At 44.7% G+C, this 22,203-nt stretch overlaps 2 protein-coding genes across 3 annotated transcripts in view; one reads left to right on the top strand and one right to left on the bottom strand.

The window, feature by feature from the left end:
* Sla (Src like adaptor) overlaps positions 1-19,922 on the bottom strand; it is a 32,929-nt gene extending 13,007 nt beyond the window's left edge. Inside the window, exons 1-3 of one of the 2 annotated variants that reach the window (XM_085831623.1) lie at positions 19,657-19,922; positions 8,043-8,140; positions 103-202 (exon numbers count right to left, since the gene is read on the bottom strand). In XM_085831623.1, the coding sequence (XP_085687749.1) occupies positions 103-202; positions 8,043-8,103 (161 nt within the window). In that variant the 5' untranslated portion in view covers positions 8,104-8,140; positions 19,657-19,922. Of the gene's footprint in view, positions 1-102; positions 203-8,042; positions 8,277-19,656 lie in introns of those variants that run through there. The other variant, XM_085831622.1, reaches the window with a different exon arrangement.
* The window catches only part of Tg (thyroglobulin), a 180,168-nt gene that overhangs the window by 120,917 nt on the left and 37,048 nt on the right, over positions 1-22,203 (top strand).

Raw genomic sequence — 22,203 nt, 5'->3', positions numbered from 1 at the left:
TAGGACCAGCACCTGTGTAGAACTGGACAACTGACTAGATCTGGAACTCTGATGGGTTAGTCATGTTTAGAGGATCACACTTGTTTTGAGAGGCTCACTCACTCAGAAATCACACGCAGTTTCTCTCCTCTCCGGAATATTGGGGGGCTAATGTCAGGAGATGGGTAGTCAGTCAGCACAGCCAGGAAGTCACTTTCAAGTCCTAGGAAGCAAAGAGGAGGGTTTTCACTGACAAGGTACAGGAGGCAATTGGGAATAAAGAGAGACAAAGCTGTGGGGGGAGGGGGTGCCTCTGAAACAGTGGTTCTCAGCTGTGGGTCTTGACCCCTTGGGGAGTCACATATCAGATATCTTGCATGTCAGATATTTACATTATGATTCATTACAGTATCAAAATTACAGTTAAGAAGAAACAACAAAGTAGTTTTGTGGATGCTAGTCCCCACCGCATGAGGAACTGTATTAAAGGGTTGCAGCTTTAGGAAGGTTGAGAACCACTGCTCTGGAGCCTCCTAGCTTGTGTCTGTGAAACTCTACTCCCAGTCGCCCAGTGTCCCAGGCCTCTTCCCCATGAAGATAGCCTTCAGACAGGCTATCTTCAGCCACAGAACTTGCTTCTACCACAACCCTGCCTTGGTCCCAGGGTTCCCATCTGAAAAAAAGGAGGGGGGTCCCGAGATCTAAAAACTAGGGTCACACTATCTAGCTTTATTTCAGGGTCTGCCCTGTGTCTATAAGCCTCAGCATCTTAAAAATGGGATGACAGATAAAAGGACCTTACCCCAGAAGGCTATGAAAAGACTCCTTCTTAGAGGGATTTCCAGGGCACTACTACTCCTTGGAGTGCTACTGACAGTTAATGAGGTAATGGTGTGGGCAGTGAGGAGTTGTGTGAATATTGCTCCCCATCCATGCACAGACAAGCAATTTTAGTTAAACTAGGAGAGCAACAATCGTCAGATAGATAGATGGATGGATGGAGAGAGAGAGAGGAAGAGGGAGAGGGAGAGGGAGAAGGAGAGAGAGAGAGAAAGAGAGAGAGAGAGAGAGAGAGAGAGAGAGAGAGAGAGAGAAACAGAAGATAAGGAGAGAGACTAGTTGTAAAGAAGGTATCCAACATGAAGAGTAAAAAAGTGAATCTGATCAAAACACACCATACACATATATAATTATAATTTTAAAAATTCTTAGTACTATTTCTTCAGGTGCCCTCTTTAGGCCCTGTGTGTCCCACATCTGTGGTACTTGGAGGAAAGTGTCAGGCTAATCAATTGTGAGGATCCTCCAGGGCTCCTCAGGCTCTGTGTTTAAAAATACAAAACAATAACAACAACAACAACAACAACAACCACACACACACACATACACCCTTCTTCCTTGGAGTGGATGAGCACTGCATCATACCTCTAATCAGTAGGGGTTTTAGCAGGGTTGAGACTGTGCATAAAATGTGAGTACTTTCTGTTGTAGGTATGTTAAAATTTAAATCCTTTAGGTTGACATCTGACACTCTACATGACCTACATTCTGCCTCCCCTTAATATGAGCTCATGTATGTATGTATGTATTATGTACGTATGTATGAGATTTTAACGACATTTGCACTGGGAAGTGTGCTCGTCGGTTCATGTGAGTCCAGTTGGCTAAAGAGATGCAATGATAAGATACAAATCTCCTTTCTGATGCCTAGCAACATTTTCTCCCATCCTTAGTGATTTTCCATAACCCATATGTGTTGATGCAGATTAGTATTAGGGTACATTTGAGGGAAACAACACACTTACAAAGCAGCAAAGATAGTTACTACTGTACCGGTTGGCTGGGCATCAGAACCCCTTCTTCTGGGTTACATCTTATACTTACTCATTTAGTGACTCCTCATTGAGGCCCAACCCTGAGCCCAGCAGCAATGAGTAAGCCCACCTCTTCCTCCTTTTTTTTTTTTTTTTTTTTGGTTTTTCGAGACAGGGTTTCTCTGTGTAGTCCTGGCTGTCCTGGAACTCACTTTGTAGACCAGGCTGGCCTTGAACTCAGAAATCCGCCTGCCTCTGCCTTCCGAGTGCTGGGATTAAAGCATTCTAGGTCCTGTGATCATAAGAGCCATTGCTTATGCCCTGGCTTCAGAAAGTTCAGTAGAACCCTGATACTTAGCTGTGCAGGCTGGCTCCCTAGCAAGCCAGCTCTGACCTCTCACAGTTTAAAAGTCCTACAGGTCAACTTTTAAATCTTTTGTGCAGTCTGAGCTGAGAGAGAGAGAGGGAGGGAGGGAGAGAGAGAGAGAGAGAGAGAGAGAGAGAGAGAGAGAGAGAGAGAGTAAATGTGAGACTGAGTAATCTGAGCAGAGCTTTCAGGAGTCAGCTAAGTACCGATTGGTGAATGAAGCAGAAATCAGTTATCACAGTGGAATAGCACACGCAAATGTGTTGTTCATTTTGGGAAACTGAGTCATGGGCAATAAATGATGTAAATGTTTACAAGAGGAAACCAAAAATAAGTGTCCTAATGAGTCATTGGAAAGGAATACAGGTTCCCAAGAAACAGCTGGGTCAGAACAGAGAGGTTAGCTCTGTAAGACTGCTGGCCTGAGCCTGTGACTGAATGATTCTAACACTGCCCTAACAAAAGTTTTCAAAAAGAGGCTCTTCTCTTTGTGGCCCAGATGCAACCCCACAAATGAGAAGCAGCACTCAAGGTGGATTAGGTTTGAAGAAAGAAGTTGTGAGTTCTGATAAGGGTAGAGCCAGCCTCTGGGGCAGGAACCTTAAGCAATCTTGGAGGTTACCTATAAGTCAAAGTACCAATGCAGAGTGAGGTACAGGTCAACAGGAAAGGCCGGGCCATCAAGGAGCCCAAGATAAATCTTCCCTGAAAGTCTACCCAGCTGCTGGGGCTGCCATTCAAGAGTCTGGGTGCCTGAGGGTGTGCCGCCTTTCATGCCCACCCCCACCAAGAACTTCCTATTCTGTAACCATGATGGGCAGGGGATGCTCCTGATATAGAAATACATGGTTCCTGGCCTGATGTACCCAACTATGAAACAGCCGCTTACTCCCTCAGCTGAGAGCTACAGGTCTTCCCCAGGCCTAGGAGCCTCAGCAGGAGCTGTCCCTCTGCCTGGTCACACTGGATCTCTCCTCACCTCTGCACCCTCAGCAACTCCAGCCTCTGGAAGAGACTCTGTGCTTTGCTAGCCTTTACTTGAAGTTTTCCTTTGAAGCCGTGTCTGAAAGTTGCCCTGGCACATCCATATGACCGTCAGAGGATGCCCTTACCTGGCTGTGAGCCCCTAGAAAACTGATCACGGGGGTATTCAGTGTCAGGCAGCCCTGGGCACAGCCTGGAGCTTGCCAGACACTCTAGGCATATGTGTGGGAAACAAAATGGAGCTGACTCTATGTTAGGGTTCTCTGTGCTTTCCCCAGAGAATTCCAGGCAGAAAAAAACTGATTGGTGTATCCCCATATGAAAAACTGTTAAAATGACTCCTAAAATACAATATCTATGACAAGAATCGACCCTTTAATTAGAGCCCGTGCTCACCATGGTGTTCGTGGCTTGATGTGGTCACATTGTACACTCAAGGTTAAAACTGTGAAACATTACAAAGCCACCGTTTATAGTGTAAAAACAAAAGGAAACAGAAATAAAGAAAACACAAAAGCCCATTGTGCATGCAGGCATTCCAGGGGAAAAACAGAGGGATTCTGGGGGTTACAGATTCACAGTTGCAGAGGCAGATTCTCATGGAGTTTTTTTAACAGCCATGTTTTCACAGTTATGACAGTGAACTCTCGCCAGGACAGCCTTGTACTTGGTTTTCTGCCTAAGGGTTTCAGGAACATTAAATGTGTTCCTTCTCCTTCTCCTCAGAGACAGAACAGCAAAGGACAAACCAATAGAAGACACAGAGCCTGGCTTAAACCTCCAGGGAGCATCAGTGTGGCCATAGTGAGCAAATTTGGCTTTAGGGCCCCACTGTCTTCCCTGAACTCTGATCTCTACAGGGAAATAAATGTCTGAGGTGGGATTTCAGGTTTTCTTCTCAGAGACATCTTCAAGCCCTCTCAGAGCCATGGGTTTATAAAAAAATTGCATGTGTGGTTTTTTATTTATTTAAAAAGAGACTAAACTTTTTAACAAACTGTATGGCAGACATTTTGACAAACGTTTAAGCTACCTGTTTAGGCAGACTTATACATGTAGCATGAAATGTGGAAGCAAAATAAGAGGATGGTACAAACCCATTAGGACTTTACCTTGTATACAGAGTAGAATTTCATTCCTTTTTCAGAAATCTAAACATTTAGATACTGCCGTATAATGAACGAGGCAGGAAAGAGGCTAAGGAAGGAGGGGCATGGTCAGTAATGAGAGTCACAAAGTCCATCTGTGCTGGCCACGAGGAACTCAGAGCATTTGAAATCAGCTGGGCTGACCCACATACCACCACTTTAGAGATCTGTGATTGAAGCAAGGCTTTTTTTTAGCTAACTAGAGCTTGGCTCATTCCCATATGAAAACAGAATATATCAAAATCTGCCTTGTGGTGGATTATGTGGACTTCATGACTCAAAGGAACATTCCCACAGAGGATAAGCACACTCTTTCCCAATCAAGACCAGCTCTGGCTGGACCATCTCAGTGTTACTGACACAAAGGAGAGGCAATGTGAGGCTTTCTTACTACCTTTGGCCCATCTAAATACAAACTCCACTTGGTAAGAGGAGAAAAAGAAAATCCAAATATTTGCTGATACCTGGGGAATGAGTAGGGGTGGAGAAGTGAATATACAAATGTATCATGTTAGGACAGGAACCCAGACAGAGCTTCCTGGCCACATGTTACCTAGCTAGAAGAGCTAGGCCTTTGTGGCCTGTTTATTCTTTAGCATGCCACAACCGCTTCATTTCTAATGTTAGCACCTGCTCAGTAGCCCCATTTGTGGCTGTAATAGAAACTACCCATTCCTTCTTTCTCATATTCTCCCCAGCCCCTTAGGTCACCCATTCTTATTTGGGGGATAGAATGAGCAAAGCTGGAGAGTTGATGGCATGTCCACAGAACAGCATGAGACTTCAGGCCTATGGTCACTTCATTTATCTCTTTTTGCACCTTGTGTCTAGGCTCTCCTCAATCAACACTCCATCCCCCACAGATAAAGACCAGATAGATCCAAGTGAGCATTCAGAGCTCATGCAGGCAACACCTGTGGCTAGTGGGTGCAGGGCTAAATGGCTGCATTATTTCAACTTCTGCTTTCATCCTGTTTTGACTCATATCCAAACACATTGCCTCTGAAAGGTCACCATTAGGCCTGACTTTCAGTAAGTTTGTCAGTAAGCAAAGCAACACATATGAACATAGCCAACCAGATGGAGCTGCAGGCTGGCTTGGAGGAAGGCCTACCAAGTTCTGCTGATGCATGGAAGCCAGGTCTGTGAGTTCTACCATCTTCAGGTATGGATTTGATAGGTTACCTACTTGTATTTTATATTCTTTAAGGGTAAAGTGACTCAGAAGTCAAATATCCTTCCACTTAAAGCCACCCCATGCTCCAGGAATGGGTTAGTGATATAGAAATGAGGACCTAAGCTAAGATCTGACTGGTACTTCATTTATGAGTTCTTGCAATGGCCCAAGAGTTTTTGTGTCATTGAATCTGTTAACTGAGCATAATTCCTTACTTCTGGCATATCCTCTCTCTGAGCACAGTATACCCTGGGATTATGATGGAGTGTTTTTGTTTTTGTTTTTGTTCTTTAAAGCAGGGGAGGACTCTGACCACTACACTCAGTTAATCTGCTTGTTTCTCCTCTCACATCCCTGATGAGCTGGAGGACATTAGGCATGGCCTATGACATGGCCTCAGTTTCCTCCACTGCAAATCGAAGAGTGTGATAGTGATAATGTGGTTGGACTATTATAAAAATTAGGAGCTGCTTTGAAGGAATTTTCACGTGAGATGCTATTCTTATGTGATATGCATATGTATATCCAATGGCTCACATCACATGCATAAAGCTCTTAGAGCCATGTGTGGCACACCTCGGGCACCAAGCCACACTACAATTATCACTGTTATAAAAATGAGAACTGAGGAGACACCATGATGACCTGGCCAGTCAGCTCGTGATTGTGTTAAATATGAAAGCAGAACTAGCACTGGCCTGGGATCTGCTAGCTTTAGGGGCTTAAGGCCTTCCAGGGCCTGGTTAGAAACACAGCTCGCTGATCTCCACTTTCCACCCGCCATCACAGTTCTGCTGGGCCTTCAGATTTACTTGCTTCCTTCCTCTCCTTACCTTGCTCAGCCCTGTTTTTCACGGGTATCAACTCTGTAAGTGCATGTTGACTGGGTGTGATTTGTACCCGGGCACAGTGGGATGGGTTCTGAGCACAGCTGGTTTGCATGGTCAATTCTGACATGAGGTGTCACTGTAGGTCACAGTAATGCAGAAGGAAGAAACCAATCGGCAGGAGTGGGGGAGGGGACTATTACAGCAGAGTAACTAGGTTGTCTTTGTTGGGTGGAAATGTGTTTCCCCAACATCCTGGGAAGCCCCCGGTTTTAATTAATTCTGTGCTGTATGCATGTGGCCCTCCCTGAGGAGGTGTCTGAAAGTTTGTGTGGACTGGGAAATTCACTATTTGCAATTCTGCGAGAAAGTTCCTGGGGTTGCCAGTTCCACTGCATTCATACTTGAGGGATGTGCACACTTGAGGGAAGCTCACACTTGAAGGATGGTTATGTAGATACAATCTACTGAGGTTAGCAGACCTAAGTGGATCTCAAAGAGTCCCCACTCTACAACCAGGTCACTGCTCTTTGCTCTACTGTGGTGGCACAAGCTTAAGTCCCTTAGGAAAGCCATAGAAGACTGGGGGTACTTCCCCAAGATCACACAGCTTCTAAAGGACACTACTTAGGGGTCTTTTTCCTCTGAAATGTACACTATTCCCAACAAATTGACTACTTCTTTATGACCTTAGTTCCTGGGAATCACCCTGATGAAGAACATCCATGCCCAGGCATTCGCTGTCCTGGCTGGAGGAGGCACTCCTAAAGGCCAAGAGGATTCTTGTGTCCTGAGATTTATAGGGCAGAACCTCCTACCCTGAGCTTTTTGTCACCCAGGCCATCAGAGGAAGCGTCAGCAGTTCAGGCAATGCCTGATGGGAGTCAGTTAGAGTAGCAGTGACCTGGCAGCTTCTCCCTCATTCAAATAGGTATGTATGTGAAGATGAAGTAGAATCAGGCCTGACAACAGAGGAAGCTTTTCAGGGTGGGGCAATTGTGCGACTATTTGGAGTATACCCTGGTACAGGCCTGAGAAATTTTTTCTAAACCAGCAGTCAGAGGGGAGACCCCTGAACCTCCTTTTCAGATGCAGTCCCTTGCCCACATAATGGAAAAAGAAGAAATTTTACTTTGTCAATTAGCATTTTAAAAGTAAAAGCAAATGGGCAAGTTTTGGGGGTTTGTTTTCATTAGACTTGTTCAAGCATAAAGGCCCTTCTTCCCCAGACTGTATTCCTAAAATTCAGAGAGAGAGGAAGGAAGGGAGGGAGGGAGAGGTGGAGGGAGAAAGGAGGAGAGAGAAAGGGCCGAAGGGAGGAAAGTTGGAAGCCTATGTTTTTCATTTAGGAAAACTACAGTGTACACAGATAGACAAACCCGAAGTCATGAGCTGAGTAGCGCTGAACTCCCTCTGCCTCCTCTCAGAGGCCTTGCTCTCAGTTCATGGCTCTTTCAAGAACATATGCACACAGGACTTGAGATTTTAAGCTTTACAGTGGCTCAAAACCATGTACTCTGTCAAAGGAGCCTACCAGTCTCAGAGTTCCCTCTAAAGATGACAACACTTTTACAGCGCCAAGTATCTAACCCTTCCAAATCTTCATTCTTAACTATTTGAAGCACAAAGTGAAGGATTGATACAATGTCACACAGGTACCCACTGCCCAGTTTTAACACGAGCCACCACCCACAGTGGGCTATTGCAGGACTGAGTTAAATATCTCTCTAGAGAAGTCACACTTACCCTCACTGCTGGATAACGGCCTCTCCGAAGGTGGAGATGTGGATTTCATGCTATTCCCCATTTCTTTCTCTCCTCCAGCTGTGGAAGGTACTCGAAGCCTGCAGTACGAGAGACACACATGCAGAGTGAAGCGCACCCAGAGTTCCCTGAGTGGAGAGTGACCTAGTTCAGAGCACATGGTGCATCATTTCTCAGGCAGCCTGCTTCTTGAAAGGGGGCTGTTTTTTATGTTAAGATGCAGTTCATGAGTGTTGGTGACAGAGGCACAGCTCAAATTCTTTTATCAAGGGGATGACAGACAAAAACCACAGAGAAGGAAGTTGCTAGCAAATGCTGTTGGTGGCAAAAGTTTCCATTCCTCCAACACTATTGCTGAGCAGAGAAGGGGGTGCTGGAGAAATTGAGTATATCTTAGGTAGCACCAAAGAAGCTGTGCTCACAGACTCTAGTCAACAGCTCTCATGGCCCAGGAATTCAGGACACACCACATTTAGAAGGTGAAACGCATAGTGGTCTGAAGGGGTAGGGACAGGGAACAGGCCATGATGGGACATTTGGCTTGATTCTTTCTTGTCTGTTCGAATTTTCACACCCATGTTAAAGGCTTGCAAAGCCAGCTTCATGGCCGAACCCTTGGCTTGGTTGAACAATGCTTTCCAGGCTGACAAACACATTCACCTCTACTCTAGCCCTGATGATTGCAAACCCCTGCATCCTTAAGAAAACAAAGCCAAAATAGGAAACGACTGGTCCCATGACACATATAGGTAAAGGAGAGGCTATCTCATTTGCTTCATGGTGGGCTGCCTCTCCAAGAGCCACACACAGACTACTATGCTAGCTCTCCCTCATGAACTGATATCCCCTGACAAGCTCTCGATGTCTTCTTGCCTGCTAAGGGAAGCTAATTGGACAGCTTTTGGGTAGTTGCCACAAAGCTGAGTTAAAGCAGGTAAAACACAGTGCATAGCCTGGCTGGACATTATCATGTTGACAAACATTCAAATCCAGGGACTTTGGACAAGTGCTTTGAAAAGAAAAGAAAGTCTTACAGACGCTATGTCTTCCAGGATAATGGAAGCACAGAGAAAATGGCCATAAATATGGATAGAGGTTTTCATGTTTCCAGGAACAAGTTGAAGAAACTGGCCAATCTCTAGGCTAAACGGAAGCACATACTCCAAACAGAAACAGTCTACCTGTGCTGAGTGTACAAGATCATATGAGTTTGAGACTCTGGCTTCAGATCACATTTCTATACTCTGTGTGTGAAGCTAGTCTGTAGCCATGGGGCTAGCTCCTCAAATGCCCCTCCTATGCTGAGAATATCATAAGTCAAAATTGTATTTTATACCAAACCTAGACCATAAAAGTTCAGCAACACAGCACCCAGTACAATATGAGGTATTTCTCCTTGTGACCAGGCAGATTATGGGAACCTTAGCTCTATGCTGGTGTGCATCGTTAAGAGAAAAGGCTGAACCACAGATATGAGACTGGGAAAAATCAGAATTCAAAATTCAGAGGACAACCTCTACTGAGTACATATGGCTTTTGTGCCACTGTCATATTTCAAGTCCTACGTGCACACATTCTGAAAAGAACCATGCTCTGAGAGCAAGGCCTCTAAAAGGAGGTAGAGGGGGTCTGCTCTACATCCTAATTTTCAAGAAGGGGAAACAGGAGTTGGAATTCCTCATCTATTAGGAAGAAAAGAGAATGATGGCATCCAATGGCAAGGAATCAGCCTTGAGACCATATATCCCCAAAACAAAAATGGACCTAACAGTTTGTATATATATATATATATATATATATATATATATATATATATATATGTGTGTGTGTGTGTGTGTGTATGTATATATATATATTTGTACATTTACATAAATGATTATTTACTTCTATTTTACTTGCTAATTGAAATAAGGGATATATGTGATTTTGTTGCACCTATATTTCCCCCACTTGGAAAAGAATGTATATGCCACATAACAAAGTGAAAACAGTGAAATTTCCAAGATTTTACAATGTCATAACGTTTTTTTTTTCTCTTTGGGGAAAAAAAAAGAGTTCTCAATATTTACATGGATAGTGAGTGTATGGCTTTACTCTAAAAAAACAAAAAACAAAAAACAAAAAAAGTTTTTAAACACAGAATGGATAATGATGTATGTATCCTCTCCCCTGCCAGCGCAGGACACCCCTAACCCACAGCTGACCCTGAGCCAAGGGCTTGAGAAAGGCAGGACATACCGAGCAGAGAGTCAGTGCATGTGCCTGGCATGCATACTTTTCCCCATTCCCTCTCAGTTCTGCTCAAGTGTTTGCGAGGAGTTTTAGGAACTGTTTTCCTAAAATTCAGAGAGAGAGGGAAACAGTAAAGAAGGGAGGGAGAGAGAGATGGAGGGAGAAAGGAGAAGAGGAGAAAGGGATGAAGAAAAGGAGGAAGGAAGGAAGGAAGGAAAGTTGGAAACGTGCATTTTTTTTCACATAGGAAAACTACAGTGCACACAGAGACAAACCCAAAATCATGAGCTGAGGAGCACAAGGTAAGAGGCCTGACCCCAGGCCTAGGGCCTAGCTCTTACCTCACTTCCCCGTTTCTGATGTGTTATCCTCTCCTGCCTTCTCCTGACAAAAGGGCTGAAGATCCCCCTTGAACCACCACCAGCTTCGTGTCACCTCCACAGCTCCATAGCATTGCACCACATCACAGAGCCTCCAGGAAGGAGTTAAGTCACCAATTACAAGCTTTTATTTGAGAAGAGTGACAAGACCCAGAAGGAGGAGAGCTGGGGCCTCCCCGAGGAAATAACCGAACAATTTGATTTAATCCATGACAGTTTTCTATAGTGGCTAGAGGTGGAGAGAGGTGCAAGAGACTAATTGCTTCTAGGAACAATAAGAAAAGGGCAGAACAGAGCTGAGTTAATTAACACTGGCTCTGCCCATCTCTGCCTCTCCTCCCTACTTTCTCTGTGGAATGCTTCGTCCTCTAGGTCCAGGTGGAAGGACTGCAGTGGCTAGTCACCTCCCTCTAGTTTTTACATGAAAGCTATTTTCTGTGTGCCCTTTAGCCTCTGTTTCCACTTCTGAAAACTGAAATGAATAGGAGAGTAACTATCTCCAAAGAGAGAGCCTTGTCACCCACTTCATTCTAACAATCAAGACTCTGTGGCTTTTTGGAAGATTATTAATAAGAGAAAAGAGCCATCATCATTTTTACAAAATCCCACTGGAATGAGTACAAAATCTGTCCTTATATTCTTTGGAAAGGAGAGAAGGTAGGTGGCATATGCCAGGCTACCTTCTCGGCAGCATCTCTGAGAGAAGACACTTCCTTTTTTTTCTCCTAAGAGGGGTGGTCAGGGGCTGGCCCAACTTCCTTGCGTTCCGGTGTAGAAACTCTATCTTTCTTGACTTCAGACAGCATGCCCTCTGCTGTGTCCATGCTGTCCTCTCAATGGCATCGGACAGTGCATGCCTACCCACTGTTTGAGTGATTTAGAGGGGGAAATATCCCAGGTCTTTGGTGTAGCTGCCATAGGGAAAGTATCTATGTATCTAGCAGTCCTTCTCTGCAGGTCTTTTTCCTGCTCAGCTTCAGCCCCTTCTACTGTGGTTCTCCATCAGCGCAAGGGATCTGACAGCTCCCAAGCCTTCTACTCCGATGGTATACCACAATAGAATTATGTGTGTTTCCTACATGGTACACTTACCACCCATGTCTGTCTGTGGATAGAGAAGTCATCTGTATCCTTTTCAGGACATCAAGAGAAAGAACATCAAGAACTCTAACCAGGAGCAAAGTGGGGGTACACCCTGGAAGTCACACAAGGAGGAGCCTTGGATATGCAGGCATAAATGTAAAACTAAGAACCCAACGTTCCCTGTGGAGTACGCTCTCTATTCTATAACATGACAGCTATAAATTCACTCCTGTGGCCATCTTCTAAGGTTTGGGAGCCAGAGGCCACTAGTCAGGAGCCTCAGTGTCCACTCAATCTGTCACCTCTAACCACAACAATGACACATGAAGCAGCCACCAAGCAGATTAGTTTTGCTCTGTTCTGCACAGGGATAAGTACTGTAATGACTATGCCTGACTGATCACATCGTCTAAGCTAGCCACATGCTCTGAGGCTTCAAGACTAGGCAGAGGTAATGCAGAGGCCAAAGCAGGTCTACTGGCTCCAAAGCCTACACTCTTTCTACCTCTGGAGACTTGCCCTAGCCTCCTATTCTTCTCAGCCTGAGAAAACAACAGCAAAGGAATTCCTCAGTCATACAGCCAAATCATAAATACTGCGGGAACCATTTATTCATACAAGAGGCATGAAGTCCAAGGGGCCTGTTGGATACAGCACGACCATGACAAGAAACCTAGGCCTGGAAACCCACTGTGTGAAGGAGAAAGGACAGAAGACAGATCAGTGAAGGCTTAATGCTACCTCAGGTTAGGGGGGGAGATATGAAAATAATTCCAGACTTGCCAGCACTCAGAACTGCAGCACCATAGGTCAGAACAGAACAGAAAATGGTGGCCATCCTAATAGTAGATGTGGTCTTGCAACATAGCCCAAGCTGGCTTAGAACATTTGATCCTTTGTCTGAGCCTGTGGAGTCCTGAGATTATGGGCATTTATCACAGTGATCAACTTCATTAAAAAGAAACCAGCCTATGTATACACTGAGTATATCAACATGGCATGTGAAACTTTCTCAGGAGTTTCCAAGAGCTCTCTCTGGGTATGAGTGATATCATAGGCAGATGCCTAAGTTTCTGTTATACACATCTCTGGAGTCTCCACACTTGCCTTAAGTGCATGAATTTGTTTTGTGCTTCAAAGCTGATCCAGACTCAGAGAGCCCCACAGGAGGGTCTGCAGAGCAGGGTACCACTTGTTCAGGTCCCCACTTGCTGGCTATTTGTCCTCAGGCCACTTCTTTCTCCTCTTCTGGGCCTCCACATTCTATTCTTTTCTCCAGATTTAAAATACAAAAGTATGTTCCACAAAGTTGTTTGGGAAATAAATTGCTATGCATAAATAAAGGAGGAATTGTTGGATAATTGGTAGCCAAAAATACGCCAATGGCAGACCTTTTGGTGTGACAAAGTCATTAACTCACTGTGCTAGCTGGGCAAATCACTTGCCCTTTCTGGGTCACATTGCCTCATCTACCCCACCTCCACCCCCAAGGCATGACTGCTCTGTCTGACACTTGTTCAGTGATGCCTAGTGGTTTGACAATTTGCCTCAGGGAAAATAAGAGCTGTCACTGGGGCTTAGTGCCAGGCTCCTCTGAGAACCTGGCAGCATTATCTGGGGCACCCCACCATATCCTGGCCTCAATTGTCAGGTATCTATCCCCAAATGAGTGTAGCAAGACTACCAGGGCAGCCTGCCTTGTGACCTCTCATTCCTTGTCCACTTCTCAGTCACACTATCCATTTCTGTTTCCTGCACACAGAGAGAGGGCTGGGCCAATGCATTTGTCTCCTAGGAAACCAAGTAAGGTTAAAACCTATACAGCTATGGTGGTATCTTGGGATCCAGCCATTGTGTGCCTAACTCACAGCCAGAGTATAAAATAACTGCTGGGAGAATGACTTGGGCTCCTTCCGGACATGTCAACCCATATATCATGGGCTGCAGGAGGCCACAGACAGCTATGAAAGTAGTTAAAACTTACTTAAAGTATAACCTTTTTTTCTTGATTGTAGTATGGTTTTTGAGCATAATTATGGGCATTGCTTTACACAGTGCTTTACAGTGTGTGAAGTATTGAACATGCCTAGTCCAATATGGTTCAAACCTATTGTTTTGAACATGTTATTTTAAAGGAAGTTTTCCCAAGAGTTTAGTATACAAAGAAGATCAAGGCAAGTTGCTTTTTACTTCCCAACTCACATGGGGGCTCTGTGAAATATAGGTCCAATTACAGGAGAAGGAGCCTGAGAGAGACATTCAGGGAGATGCTAACATGTGCACAGAAATCTGAACCCCAACACTAGTAAGGCTGTGATTTCTTCACTACATCACATTTCCCAGCAAAAGTTCCTTTTGATTTTCATTCATACATGTGACTCACCAACATTACTCACAAACTTACCATCAAGATAGAAATCTGAGTTCTGCTCAATGTAATATGCACAGATGATGGGCCCTTCCTTGTGACTCATCCTGGTTAGGATCTCATGTCAAGTAGGACTTAGATGCTCTCCCATAAGAGTCCAGGGTAACCATCACAGTTAAGGGTCTGCTCTGGGCGCTGCCTCACACTGGACACTGACTCTAAGCTGTTGGCTGAGTGTTGGGTGATGACTGTCCTGTTTCTGAGTGATTTCTGCATTGTTTCTTCCTCTCTCAGCCCCAGAACATATTCCACAAGGAGATCATAAGCTGATAAAGCAAAATCTATGGGTGCCAGCCAGCCAGAGCCCCTTGCAGTGGCCTGGCCATCTTTAGCAATTCATGCTGAAAAAATCTCTAGTTTGAAATGTTTGACAACTTCTGTGATATAAAAGGCCATGCCATGATATCCTTGGATGTGTAAACTCAGTGAACCTCCCAGTAGTACCAGCTAGCTCTGGGCAGCTGAAACCAACAGCCTAAAAAAATGACAAAAATTCATTAGCATTTATTTCTTATACAGTGTGATTGGTTCATACTGCATCCATTGAAGTATATCATGTACTTTGACCATATTTACTTCTGTTACCTTCTCATGTTCCTTTCCAATGTCTTTAGACCCTTTCCTTTCCTTTTTCCAATTACTATGCCCTCTACATCTCAACATTCATGGCATGCAAATATGTATGGGTGTACATATATACATCCATGTGTGGTATACATGTATATATGTGTGACACATACATATACAGAGGGGGGGAAGAGAGGAGAGAGAGAGAGAGAGAGAGAGAGAGAGAGAGAGAGAGAGAGAAGAGAGATCTAGGTTCCACATAAGGGAAAATCATAATACTTGTCTTTTTGAGTCTGTCTTATTTTGATAATATACTGATCTCAAGTTCAATTTTCCAAAAATAGCATAATTTCATTCATCATTTATTCATAGCTGAATAAAACTATAGGCTGCGTGAATGGATGGATGTACATGACATGTTCTTCACTGTTCTCTTGATGAATATCTAGGCTCATTCCTTGTCTTGACTATTGTGTATAGTCCTGCAGTAAACATGTATATGCAGATATCCATGCTATTTGCTGACTTGGAGTCCTTGGGCCCACACTCAGGTATTTTGTAGTTCTACATTTTTTTTAAGGATGTTCCATATTGATTTGCATATCAGCTGAACAGTTTTACATTCCCACAATGAATCAACAAATCTACCTCCAATCAGTCTATATGGAAGCCCTCCTGTCTGCAGATGCACTCCTTAGTTTTCAAAGGAAAGGGGACACTGAGCTCAATGAGCAGCCAGTATGGAAGGCCTCCATTGTGCTTAAAATACCCTGATTTATTCAATGCCCATGGAGTTCACCTGACAAATGAGGGACCTAAGTCAGGGAGGGGCCAACTTTTAGGGCATACTTTTCTCACTCTTGACTCTAACTCTGTCAGTCACGTTGATCCCAGAAAAGGAGCATGCTGGGGCTTTGTAAGCTTGGTTGGCTTGAGATACCCTGCAGAAGGTACAGAGGTCTGTTGGCTCTAACTACTGGAAACCAATTTGCACTGCCCAGGGCCTAACCAGAGATCTGCTTCTTGGACTAAGAGTATTGTAGACTCTATTGTGAAGTCATTTAAAGGGTGACTGCAATCCTGTCATAAAGACGAGTTAGACTAGTTTCCCCTAAATTTTACTTTCTACACATTACATCTTTAGCACCCTCAGTGGGCCAGCTAGAGTGGGTGATGGGCAAGCCACTATCTCTCCTTGAGAGACCATCTGCTGCTTCATAAAAGTAGGCAGAGCAGATGGAGGACACCCTGTGCTTATCACAGGCTGAGGCGGATGCTTCTGAGGTTCAGAGGCCTAACTCACAGCAAGAGTGGTAATGGGCAAGAATGAACATAGGCTGAGGACTTCTGATATCATGTGATGTTTTACTCAGACCTTTGGCATTTTTTAAGAAAACTGAGACCAGAGAAATTGCTTAACTTATCTGTACTAATGGGCTGATCAGAAATTGGAGCAGGTGGTGAACCCAGACCTCTGCCTCCAGAGCTGGCTGCCACCTCTGATACCCTTGAGCATTAGGAAATGGCAGAGTATGGCATGAAACAATACCACCCCAGGGCAATATATACAAGGAGAATAGATACAAGTTCTCAACTAAAAAGAAAAGTATGATCCTTCATGTGTCTGGTGCCTAATACATGCACAATAATTAGATATGATGAATGAAGATGTAAATTCTGCTAGAAATGTAGAATTCTTGGTCTGGTGTGAGGATATCTGCTTTTAGGGTAAGGGAACCCCAACCAGAATACAATTTCTACTTTCCTTTGAGATTCTCTGAGATTCCACCACTTCATCTGCCCAGCACATATATCTAACCCTCTAGCATGGCTCTAGGCTGTCTGCTGCTTCGAGAATTGAGACTCCCCAAGGCTAACAACAGAAGTAAGATACTGTGCCCTTGAAGCCCCATATATAACTGTAGCTGTAGTTACTGTAGTCAGAAATGTTCCTTCCTGAACGGCTCTGGGATGGGAGGAAGTGGTTGGGACATGATGTACTTAATTCCTTTTTAGAAGTTTGGGATGAGAGAGGAAGGAAGTCAGCCACATGGTATGACTGTAGTATGTGTATACTGAGGGAAGAGATGTATATATAGATGGAAGGATGGGTGGCTGGCTGGCTGGATGATAGGGGAGGTGGGTGGACATATGAGTGGGTGAATGAATGGATGGGTGGAGGCATGGGTAGAAGGGAGGGAGGGAGGAAGAAAGGGAGGAAGGAAAGAGAAAGAAAGAAAGAAAGAAAGAAAGAAAGAAAGAAAGAAAGAAAGAAAAGAAAGAAGGAAAGGAAAGGAAAGGAAAGGAAAGGAAAGGAAAGGAAAGGAAAGGAAAGGAAAGGAAAGGAAAGGAAAGGAAAGGAAAGGAAAAGGAAAAGGAAAAGGAAAAGGAAAAGGAAAAGGAAAAAGAAGGAAGGAAGGAAGGAAGGAAGGAAGGAAGGAAGGAAGGAAGGAAGGAAGGAAGGAAGGAAGGAAAAAAGAAAGAAAGAAAGATGGATGGATGGGTGGATGGATAGATGGATGGGTGGATGGAAAGATAGGTTGGTCAGTGGGTGGGTTGGTAGACAACGGGTAGATGAACAGACAGAGGCTTATAACAAGAGGTACTCATATGCCCACCCCTCAGGTGACTAACAGATGGTTTGGTCTGATTTGCTGAAGACTCTTTTTTTTTAATTAGGTATTTTCTTCATTTACATTTCCAGTGCTATCCCAGAAGTCCCCCATACCCTCCCCCGACTCCCCTACCCACCCACTCCCACTTCTTGGCCCTGGCATTCCCCTGTACTGAGGCATACAAAGTTTGCACGACCAATGGGCCTCTCTTTCTCCTGATGGCTGACAAGGCCATCTTCTGATACATATGCAGCTAGAGACACGAGCTCCAGGGGGTACTGGTTAGTTCATATTGTTGTTCCACCTATAGGGTTTCAGACCCCTTTAGCTCCTTAGGTACTTTCTCTAGCTCCTCCATTGGGGGCCCTGAGTTCCATCCAATAGCTGACTCTGAGCATCCACTTCTATGTTTTCTGAAGACTCTTGATTAGACTTTCCAATCCAAGTTCATGGGAGGACTGCAGTAAATAACTTTCTACTTAACAGGAAACAAAACATTACCACTCACCATCTCTATGAGTGCAGAAGATAGATAAAGGTAGTCTGAAATGAATAACCTATGAATTTAAGGACATTCTGTCATCCTTTCTCCAGCCCAGAGAGACAGGGAGGTTTCTCCATTAGGAACAAGTTGCACTTGTTGAGATAGACACCCATTTGTTGAGGCTTCCTTCTGTCCACTGGAGCAACAGCAGAAATTTGTCTTCAGAAAAAAAGAGGGAGTTCCATGTCTTGACTTTGTAGTTTGACCTCACCATATTTAACACCACTAGAAATTTTCTGCTGAAAATGTGTGTGTAACTAGGCAGGCTTTGCCTGGCTAGGAATGGATTAAAACATCCACTTAGCTACATGTTGCATATAATGTGCACTTCTTACAAATATCACAGAAATTAAGCTCCTTCTGATAAAGGAAAAATAAGCAAACTTTCAGAGAGGCAAAGGAATTTGCCCAGAGTAGCACAGTCCTTTTGTGGCAAACCTGAAATTCCTTCTTAGGTACTCCAATCATAGATCTGTTTTAAAAGGGGCTATCCAAGTAGATTTCAGTGTGTCTGTTCTACAAATTATCACTATACTTCTACAGTATGCTAAGTACCGTGACTATCATCCAGGAGCTGGAAAATATATTCCAACAGAAGTTGCCAGAAGTCCCGTTCCTCCCACTGCCACACAGCTCAGGTAAATAGTCTTGCAACGCAGCATCTTCCAGCAACCTTAAAAGGCAAGGAGGCCTTTGTCTGTAGTCCTTTGTACTCACCAAGACTCTTTCTTCCCCTGTGAAGGCCCTTAGCGCTCCAAGCTGCCCATATCTCCCAACCAGCTAGATGACTCAAATAAGTCAGTTAAACTTTCTCAGCCTCCCTTTTTACTAGTCAAAAGCAAAGAACAACTGTAGACTTACAGGGATGTTCTCAAGATTGACTGAAAGTAACTTAGTAGTATGTTTAACACTGTCACAGCAGGTATCTGTTCAGATCCAATTCAGAGTCCCCAGGTGGGCCACTCTGAAGGTTCAGCCCAGATTGTTCTGATACCAGTTTCTCTCAATATGCAGCAGGTGCCCACTTAACAGGAACCATAGCACATTTATGGAGTTATGAAGTTTTGAATTTCCAACATTTCTTTCATTTATAACATTTCATCATTTCAGGATTTATATGCATTGCATGTTGGTCTTCTCTTTAGCCCTCCTTCTCCCAGCAGCCTACTTCAAGCTCAGATAATTGTCAGTTAACTGTATCCCTTGCCCAGGAAGATTCTAGATACCAGCCTCCGAATAACCCTGCTAATGTCACCCAAGGCCCTCTGCACCTTTAGACATATGGCTGGCTGACAGCCCTCACTGGGCACCTACTGTGTTTCTGGGCCAACGCTGGGCGTGTGCATATACTACTTCAGTTCATCTAACCAGCCTCTGTGTCATCTACGCAGCACTGTTTCTATTCCATAGATGAGAACACAGAGGTCTACAGTGGTTTAAATTACTTGCTCAAGGTGACTTGCTCAAGGTGACATAGCTATCACATCCTAGCTGTTTCTTGAGTCAGACTTCCCCTGACAGAAAAACAGGCTGCCCACCCACCTAGCACAGCACCCTGTCCTTTATATGCAGCTCCTCAGCATCCTCTGAACATTCACTGTGCTGAGGCAGTTCTTCACCAGGACTTTACCCTGCTCAATTTCAGGGGTCCTTTTCTAGCTTCCCAAAGCCCAGTCCTAACAGCTGTACCTCCAGAGGGCTCCTAAAGTCTCTCTTGTCCCTGTCCCAGCCATAGTTCTCTAAATACCTTCAGACGCAGGCCATGGCCTCTCCTGGGAGTTGACAGTAGAGTGTCAATGGGTACAGGGTCACCAGCTCTCCATCAGCTGCTGCTGCTCCAGGCTGAGTGGGTCACACAGGCTCCGGAGGGAGCACAGGCAAAGCCTATGTTATCAAGCAGGCTGCCGAGTTGTAGTTGCTAAAGGGCCTCACACTTCCTCTGCTGAAACAAGGAAGGCAAAGGCAAGGGGCTGGTAGGAGGGCAGGTTCCTGTTTTCTCTAACGGCGTAATACAGACTTCTCTCTACAAGGACGATGGGGAAGAAAAGGGACATATTAATTCCTTTACAAAGCACTTGAGAATATAGCCAGCTTGATGGTAAATGGCCAGAGCTTATAGAAACACACTCTTTTTCCCTCTCTTTTTCTAATTAAAAGGCAGATGAAGCTGACAATTTGCCCGTTTGTGTCCCCAGAGCTTACTGATCCCAAGGAGGCTGAGGATAGCTCACTGCAGCTTTTCTTTGCCAGAGTTCCTTCATTTTTGCAGCTCTCTAGTGTCACTACAGAAGGGACCCAGAGGAGTCCCTGGAGCTATGCTCTGCTGTAGACCAGTTTCAGTTGCCAGGGACCAAAGCTAGGGGATAGCTACTCCTATGCAGAACAGAGCTTCCCAACAGAGTTCCCGAACACAAAACCTGCCTCCACTGAGGTACTACTAGAAGAAAGCTTACCAGACAAAAAAGAGTGATGGCAGGCTAGAGCAAGGCATGATCCTTGAGGGGGCCCTGATTTAAGGAGAAAGAACTAGAAGCAACCAGGTTGCCCTGAAGAAGTCATTTTAACTGAAGGCCTCCATATTCTAATCTGTCAAATGGATAAGACACCCAGGCCCACACTGGACACAGAGGTTTGTCACAAGGCTATCAGTGTCCTACAACACAATGATGATGACAGCCATGTGGAAGAAGTCTCTAGTTCCCAGGGAACATTTGTGCTGACATTTATGTAGGAGTGTATCATTCTACAACAGTTCACTAAAACAAATATACTCAAGAGGAAGGGGGAGAGAGGATGGGGCTAGGCAACTTCCATGAGGACTCAGATGACTGGATGTGCACACATTGCTCTCTTTCAAATTTTCCCTTGGCTTGAAATTAGAATATCAAGTGACTTCATGTAATATACTGTTATATATGCAGTAAATATCATTTCATAATGTGTCTGTCTGTAGCAGGGAAAGCTACGAGCATGCTGCTGGGTGAGAGAGAAGCCTATTTCTCATGAGAAAAATGGCAGGCAGTAGTGCCTACACACTGCTCTCTGCCATTCCCATTTCCAAAGTTGAAAACCCCTCAGAGAGTTCAGTGATTTCCCCACAGTTCACAGTTAGTCCTCACAGAGCCAGGACAGAGTCTGGGGCCTATGTCTCAAAACTCAAAACAGTCATTTAGAAACCTTGCTGGGTGTCCTTTGCAAATATGAAATACAAACAGTGGGGCAGAAGCTAAATTTAGTACTTGCTATGTAGTAGACAGATTCAGCTGGCTTGTAAAAAGCCAGCTCTGTGCAGAGCATGCTGGGAAGTTACAGACAGATGGTGTAAGAACTTTGTAGAAGTTGCCTCAGTGAGGAAGAGCAAGCAAGTGGAATCAGCTGAAGTGGGGCTTTCCCCCACATGCACTGAAGAGTGACAGAGCTCTGGAGGAAGGGACATTCAGAGAGACATGAGTTGGGGGACAACTTTTTTTAGCACCTTTTGCAGAACCCCTCCTGCTTGAATGAATTCATTTCTGTCACTGGCATTCCTTCCCTTAACATGGCTGCCCATCCAGTCACTGGGAATCAGCCAGGATGTTAAGCCAGAGACAGTCCTGCCCTGCCTGAGCCTTGCTTACCAGAGCCAGTGGGTGGACCTAGAGGGCAGGCCACATTTGTGGTGCTGCTCTAAAGGAGACACAGTGAGCTCTAGGGCAGAGGTCCACAGGCAGTGGTGGTTGGGGACAAGGTATATGTGGGGGTCATTGAGTTGTTACTTTAGGGGTCAGATAGCTTCACAACAAGCCGGAGTAAGAGGTTCACATAGAAGAAACTACTGTTGTGACCATGGAAGTCTGAGGAACATCAATGGCAGAGGGAGACAATGAATAGAATCCCAGTCCTGAACTCAGACTCTACAGGGTCAAAGCCTGTGAAAGGGCAGAGGTCCTACAGAGGAACATCATGTTAACTTGCCTCAAAGGCCTCTTTTCTGCTCTGGCAGTGCTCTGAATACCTTTCTGTGGTCCATCTTCCACCCTGTACTTCAGAAGTGTATCCACCATCTTCCCCTAATTCATGGAGATTGAGAACACTATCATATATTCACGCATGTGTTTTGAGATTCATTCACTCATTCACCAGCCTTTTGTAGCACTCGATATGCACTAGGCACTGTTTGTGCTCAGCACTATGTACCAGCAACATGAGGCCCTGTCTGTCCACAAGGGACACCCAGGAAAATGTTCTTTCCAATTGCCTAGATCCAGCACAAAATGGGTCACTCCCTGATGCTAAGCACTAGGTGGGACTGCAA

Source organism: Mus caroli, unplaced genomic scaffold, assembly GCF_978045245.1.
Source record: "Mus caroli unplaced genomic scaffold, Mus_caroli_1 scaffold_16, whole genome shotgun sequence".
NCBI lineage: Eukaryota > Metazoa > Chordata > Mammalia > Rodentia > Muridae > Mus > Mus caroli.
The sequence above is the reverse complement of the archived record's forward strand: the minus strand, read 5'-3'. Positions and strand labels throughout refer to the sequence as shown.